Genomic DNA, 7,456 nt, shown 5'->3' on the forward strand with positions numbered 1-7,456 from the left:
CTCCGCCTCCCGGGTTCAAGCGATTCTCCTGCCTCAGCCTCCCGGGTATCTGGGATTACAGGCGTGCGCCACCATGCCTGGCTAATTTTTGTATTTTTAGTAGAGACGGGGTTTCACCATGTTGGCCAGGACGGTCTAGGTCTTCTGAGCTCGTGATCTGCCCACCTCGGCCTCCCAAAGTGCTGTGATTACAGGCGTGAGCCACTGCACCCAGCCTACAAAAACTTTTTTTCTTTTTTCTTTTTTTTGAGATACAATCTTGCTCTGTTGCCCTGGCTGGAGTGCCATGCAGTGATCTCAGCTCACCACAACCTCGGCGTCCCGGGTTCAAGCGAGTCTCCTGCCTCAGCCTCCCTGTGATTACAGGCTCATGCCACAAAGCCCAGCTAATTTTTGTATTTTTAGTAAAGACAGGGTTTCACCTTGTTGGTCAGGCTGGTCTCGAACTCCTGACCTCGTGGTTTACCCGTCTCGGCCTCCCAAAGTGCTGGGATTACAGGTGTGAGCCACTGTGCCTGGCCAAAAAAAACTTTCTAAAAACTTAACCGGGCATGGTTGTGGGTGCCTGTGGTCCCAGCTACTCGGGAGGCTGAGGCAGGAGAATCGTTGGAGCCCGGGGGCAGAGGTGGGGATGAGCCAAGATGGCGGTGCCATTGCATTCCGTCTCATAATAAATAAATAAGCAAAAACCAGATTCCCACCAGCAGAGAAACGGGCTCCTCAAACACTGTGGGTAGGAACGGGAGGCAGGGCAGTCACCCAGGAAGTTCCTCAAATGCGAAGTCAGAGCCACCTCGTGACTCAGCAGCCGACTCCCGGATACACACCCAGGAGGAATGAAAACGCAGAAACTGCACACAGACGCTCACAGCAGCGTGAGTCCTAGCCATCAGGAGAGCGTGGGAACAGCCAAAGCGTCCATCCAGGGCGGGGTGGGTCAGCACCGCGCGGCCGTCCACACCACGGAAGACAACTCGCCCGTGGAAAGGAGCGTGGCTGGGCGCGGTGGCTCACACCTGTAATCCCGGCACTTTGGGAGGCCGAGGCGGGTGGATCACCTGAGGTCAGGAGTTCGAGACCAGCCTGATCAACATTGAGAAACCCCATCTGTCCTAAAAATACAAAAATTAGCCGGGCATGGTGGCGCACACCTGTAATCCCAGCTACTCAGGAGGCTGAGGCAGGAGAATTGCTTGAACCCGGGAGGCGGAGGCTGCAGTGAGCCGAGATCACAGCATTGCGCTCCAGCCTGGGCAACAACGAGGAAAAAAGAAAAAGAAAAGGAGCGTGACTCTGACCCCGCTGCAACCCCGCCTCCTGGGTTCAAGCGATTCTCCTGCCCCAACTTCCTGAGCAGCTGGGATTACAGGTGCCCGCCATTAGAGCCAGCTAACTGTATTTTAATAGAGACAGCGTTTTGCTATGTTGGCCAGGCTGGTCTCGAACTCCTGACTCCACATGATCCACCCACCTTGGTCTTCCAACGTGCTGGGATTACAGGCGTGAGCCACCGCGCCCGGCCACGCTTCTTTTTTTTTTTTTTTTTTCAGATAGAGTCTTGCTGTGTCGCCCAGGCTGGAGTGCAACGGCATGAACTCTGCTCACTGCAACCTCCGCCTCCTGGGTTCAAGCAATTCTCCTGCCTCCACCTCCTGAGTAGCTGGGATTACAGGCGCCCGCCACCACGCCCGGCTAATTTTTTTTTAGTTTTAGTAGAGATGGGGCTTCACCCTGTTGGCCAGGCTGGCCTCAAACTCCTGACCTCCCACGCCTGTAATCCCAGCACTTTGGGAGGCCGAGGCGGGTGGTTCACCTGAGGTCAGGAGTTCGAGACCAGCCTGACCAACACGGTGAAACCCCGTCTCTGCCAAAAACACAGAAATTAGCTGGGTGTGGTGGTGGATGCCTGTAATCCCAGCTGCTCGGGAAGCTGAGACACGAGAATCACTTGAGCCCAGGAGACGGAAGTTGCAGTGAGCTGAGACCACACCACTGTACTCCAGTCTGGGCAACAAGGGGGGAACTCCATCTCAAAAAAAAAAAAAACAAAAAAGAAAACCACCCACCCATGACCCCCAAGCCCCCCGTGGCCCTGCTGACCACCTTCTCTCTCCTCCCTTCTCCCGACACTCGGGTCCCTGCTACGCCTGCAAGCTGCCCGCACCCCACCTAGCTGCCCGCACCCCACCTAGCTGCCTGTGCACCTCCCCACCCCCGGCCCGGCTTCCTCCCTTGGTTTCTGCTCCTCTCGCCGCAGAGGCCCCCCAGCCGCCCTCTTGCCCTCTCTGCCCTTCCTCTGCTCTGCCAGCCTCCCAGCACCCACCCCTCCCAGACTGTGGTGCACAGCCTCGCGCCTGGCCCGTCTCTCCCGGGCAGACAGGCGGGCAGGCCCCAGGCCTGTCTCGGGTACAGCAGGCCTAGAACAGGGCGTGGCCTGCAAATACGGAGGGATACACGGCAGAAAGGGAGAAGAGGAGGAGGGACAGAGGAAGGAAGGAGGGAAGGATGGAAGGAGGAGGGGGTGATGGATGGAAGGAGGGAAGGAGGGAGGAAAGGAGAGAAACATGATAGATGGATGGGTGGGTACCTGAAAGGAAGGAGGGGAAGATGATGGGTGGATGGAAGCAAGGAGGAATGAACGATGGAGGGAAGGAGGGATGGATGATGCATGGATGGGTGGAAGGAGGGATGATGGATGGACGGACAGAGGGAAGGAAGGAAGGGTGAAGGGAGGGAGGGAGGGAGGGACGACGGACCCATGGGAGGAAAAAAAGAATGGGTCAGGCGCGGTGGCTCACGCCTGTAATCCAAGCACTCTGGAGGCCAGGGCGGGCGGATCACCTGAGGTTGGGAGTTCAAGACCAACCTGACCAATATGGTGAAGCCCTGTCTTTAAAATTAAAAAAAAGAAAAAGAAGAATGGGAGGATGATAGATGGCTGAGGGATGGATGGCTGGATCTACCTCCGCCCATCTGCTTAGGTCCCCAGCTCACCAGAGCCCCTCACCCAGTCCAGCCGGCACAGGAACCACTGCCCACCTCCCTCCTCTCTCACTGCTGGGCACCTAATCCCGCCACACCTTCGGTTATAGGAGGCAGCCGGTGGGGAGGGAGCGCCGGCTCTGCGCTCCCAGCTGGGGCGTTTCCTAGCCGGGCCTCAGTTTCCTGCTCTGCACCTCGGGTGTGATGGGGGCCCTGCCTTCTGGGTGCCGCCGGGAGGATGGACGAGGTGAGCCGGTGGACGGCGGCACTTCCCAGTGCTTGGGGTGAAGGTGAGGAGCTTGGGATGCCCCCTGGTCTGTCTTCCCGCCAAGCAATGACGAATCTCCACTCTTACGCCGAGGATGCTGCCGCCCACGCCTAACCCCCCATCCAGGGACCCCCAAGAGCTCTGGGCCTCAGTGACCCCCTGCACTCTGGCTCCCACTCACCTGCCGACAGGGCCCCCAGGGCCAACACCAGGAGTGAAGACACACAGGCCTCCATGCTGCTGCAGACACCCAGCACGTATGCCAGCAACCCCCGACCCCGTCCCTATGGCTTCCTGTGGGGGAGGTGACAGTCACAGCCCCACCCACAGCCACACACCCAAAACCCCTCCACCCATGAACACGTTAGAAAGTGTTTCTCAAACAGAAGGACTCAAGATGAAGCCATGATCACACCTGAGAAAGTACCAAAACTTTCTTATTTTTAGACAGCCAGGCTGGAGGGGTGTGATCGCAGCAGCCTCAGACTCCTGGGCTCATGTGATCCTCCTGCGTCAGCCTCCTGAGTACCTGGGACGACAGGCGCTACCACCGTGTGGGTGATATTTTTTTTTCATTTTTTGAGACAGAGTCTGGCTCTGTCACCCAGGCTGGAGTGCAGCGGCTTGATCTCCGCTCACCACAACCTCCGCCTCCCGAGTAGCTGGGGTTATAGGCACGCATCACCACGCCCGGCTAATTTTTGAGTTTTTTTTTTAGTAGAAATGGGGTTTCACCATCTTGGCCAGGCTGGTCTCAAACTCGTGACCTCAGGTGATCTGCCTGCCTCGGTCTCCCAAAGTGCTGGGATTACAGGCGTGAGACATGTGGCGAACTTTAAAATTAATTGTAGAGACAGGGTTACGCCACATTGCCCAGGCTGATCCTGAGCTTAGCTCAAGCAATTCCCCTGTCTTGGCCTCCCAAAATGTTGGGGTTACAGGAGTCACTGTACCCAGCCGTTGACAAATTTCGGGTGTTGAATATAAAGTGTTCAAATCACCCTAATTGTATTTGTTTTAGTTTCAGTGAGGTTTTTTTTTGTTTGTTTGTTTTTAAAGATGGGGTTTCACCATGATGGCCAGGCTGGTCTTGAACTTCTGACCTCACGTGATCCACCCACCTCAGCCTCCCAAAGTGCTAGGATTACAGGCGTTTGAGCCACCACGCCCGGCCGAGTTTTTTCTTTGCCGATTTTTTGTTATTCTGATAAAACATGTAGAAAACGTCCTTTATGCCGGTCCAGCGGCTCACGCCTGTAATCCCAGCACTTTGGGAGGCCAGGGCAGGTGGATCACAAGGTCTAGACATCAAGACCAGCCTGGCCAACATGGTGAAACCCGGTCTCTACTAAAAATACAAAAAATTAGCCGGACATGGTGGTAGGTGCCTGCAGTACCAGCTCCTTGGGAGGCTGAGGCAGGAGAATCACTTGAACCTGGGAGGCGGAGGTTGCAGTGAGCCGAGATCGTGCCACTGCACTCCAGCCTGAGGGACAGAGCTCCATGTTCAGTTGTGTGGACGGACCACACTGTTTATCCAGTCACCGGTGGACGGGTATTTGGGCTGTTTTAGCTTTCGGTTTTCATGAATAGTAATACTGGCCGGGGGCGGTGGCTCACACCTGTCATCCCAGCACTCTGGGAGACAGGCAGGATCGCCTGAGCCCAGGAGGTTGAGGCTGCAGTGAGCCGTGATTGTGCCATTGCACTCCACCCTGGCAACACAGCAAGACCCTGTGTGAAAAATAAGTAACTTTTCAAAATTAAAGGTGTCCAGAAGAAATTGATCAGCAAAGGCTGCACTCCCCTGCCGTGCTCTGGGGCCTGGGAGCTCCCACCGACAGCGTGAAGCCGGGTGCGTTTAAGGAGCTCGAATTTCTACCTCATTCAACCCTCACAACCGGGAGGAACGCCCATCAGTGTCAGCGTGACCAGACTTAGCAACTACAGACAGGGGTGCCCAGTAAAATGTCTATTTCACATAGAAAGCAAGTGAAGTTTTAGGGTATCCTGCAAATATAATGTGGTAAAGAGTAAAAACTGAGAGGCTGGGCACGGTGGCTCACACCTGTAGCCCCAGCACTTTTGGAGGCTGAGACGGGAGGATTGCGGGAGCCCAGGTTGAGACTCCAGTGAGCTATGATCGTGCCACTGCACTCCAGCCTGGGTGACACAGTGAGACCCTGTATCAAGAAACAAAAGTGTAAAACCAGATGGGGCCACACAGTAAGGTCCGTTTCTATAACAAATATGTGTACATGTGGCCCGGCGTGGTGGTGCACGCCTGTAATCGCAGCACTGTGGGAGACCAAGGCAGGTGGATCACCTGAGGTCAAGAGTTCGAAACCAGCCTGATCAACATGGTGAAACCCCATCTCTACTAAAAATACAAAAATGAGCTGGGCGTGGTGGCGCATGCCTGTAATCCCAGCTACTCGGGAGGCTGAGACAGGAGAATCGCTTGAACCCAGGAGGTGGAAGTTGCAGTTAGCCAAGATCATATCACTGCCCTCCAGCCTGGGCAACAGAGCAAGGCTCTGTCTCAAAAAAATAAATAAATAAAATAAAGAAAAGCAGGCTAGGTGCAGTGGCTCACCTGTAATCCCAGCACTTTGGGAGGCTGAGGGAGGTGGATCACCTGAGGTCAAGAGTTAGAAACCAGCCTGATCAACATGGAGAAACCCCATCTCTACTAAAAATACAAAATTAGCTAGGCGTGGTGGTACATGCCTGTAATCCCAGCTACTTGGGAGGCTGAGGCAGAACTGCATGAATCTGGGAGGTGGAGGTTGCAGTGAGCCGAGATCACACCATTGCACTCCAGCCTGGCAGCAAGAGTGAAACTCAGTCTCAAAAAGCAGCTAGGGACCATCCTGAGAATTGGGTGTGGCCGTGCCAATAAAGCTTTATTCACAATAGGGGTGGACACCAGGTGTGGTCCGGAGTGCCTCTCATACCTTGGGCTGGCCAGAGAACACCAGGCCGGTGGTGGTCAGATGACACTGCCCTGGGTCCTTCAAGTGGACTAGGTGCAGTGGCGCGGCGCGGCCTGGAGCCGGGAGAGGAGAGGCCGGCCATCTTGCCTGCCCCTGTAACGGCGGAACACGTCGGCACCTGCTGAGCGCCTGCAGGTTAACGCACCTGGGCTCCCGTGCAGGGCTCCAGGGCTCCGGGCCTCGATGAGCTCACTGCTTAGCAACACTGCAGTGCTTGGTGGACGAGGTAAACTGGACGGACGGCTTACGGGGGAGCAACGGAAGCAGCAGGGCCCACACCATCAAGCCAGACTCCCCTCAAACCCACCTCAGACAGGACAGGCGGTGGCCTGGGTCTAAGAGAAGCCAGAAATGTGAGCCCAGGAAAGGTGATGGGGCATCTGCCGAGGTGCAGCCAGGGTGCAGCTCAGAGGCCACAGGCCACGCACCCTACAGGGCCCGGGGGGGGCCTCACAGGTCCCCCGAGTGCCCTTCTGCACCCCATGCCCACCTGGCAGGGGCACCCAACTTCCAACCAATGCAGCCACATTTTGTCTGAACTTGGTGGGAAGGCCATCCTCACAGCTTGACCACCATGAATCCAGCCACTATGGGCTTTTCAGCTGCCCAAAAGCAAGGCCAGGAGCTCCTGGACACCTGAACACAGGCAGATTCCTTGGAGGCAGCGCACCCTGGGAGGGCAGGGAAGGGCGCCAAGCTTTACCCCACGATACAAAACGATTCCAGGGACTTCCTGATGCCAGGATGCGAGGTGCCTGCCCTGCGTGCCCAGGGCCACGGCTCTCCCACCCCGAGGGTCTGCCTGGACGGTGATGGAGCCCCCGTAGTGCTCATAGGGGCAATCTGTGGCCCTGAGCTGTCCCCGGAGTGCTGATGGGGGCATTTGTGGCCAAGGCGTCAGGATCAACACCCAGGCGGCTGCGGCCCTGGGACGAAGCTTTGCTGGACGCCTGCAGAGGCAGCTCCTGTCCCCTCAAAAGCACTTGGTCACAGGGAGGAACTTTCAGTTCACTGCAGGCTGGGGGAGGCCGCCCAGGCCCGTCTGACCCAAGTTTGGGAGCTACGGGCGGTGGGAGCCGGCTGCCCCCAGGCCTCCTGAGACAGGCCTCCCAGACCCACACCTGACGCAGCTGGGTCCCAGCAGGCTGGCCGTGTGCAGTCACTAATGGACCTGCAGGCTGCCTCTCCCTCCCCGCAGAGCTTCTGTGGC

The 7,456-nt window shown here is 56.8% G+C and overlaps 1 protein-coding gene across 1 annotated transcript in view; it reads right to left on the reverse strand.

Annotated features, from left to right (window-relative positions):
- Nucleotides 1-3,574, reverse strand: part of GZMM (granzyme M) — a gene marked incomplete at its 3' end in the record, with an annotated part of 6,525 nt that extends 2,951 nt beyond the window's left edge. The window contains exon 1 of the mRNA XM_032272063.1: nt 3,432-3,574. Coding sequence (XP_032127954.1) covers nt 3,432-3,486 — 55 coding nt within the window. The remainder of the gene's footprint in view (nt 1-3,431) is intronic.
- Between the last annotated feature and the right edge of the window lie 3,882 nt (nt 3,575-7,456).

This window comes from Sapajus apella, unplaced genomic scaffold (genome assembly GCF_009761245.1).
Source record: "Sapajus apella isolate SASKATOON/1434 unplaced genomic scaffold, GSC_monkey_1.0 scaffold280, whole genome shotgun sequence".
Lineage (NCBI taxonomy): Eukaryota > Metazoa > Chordata > Mammalia > Primates > Cebidae > Sapajus > Sapajus apella.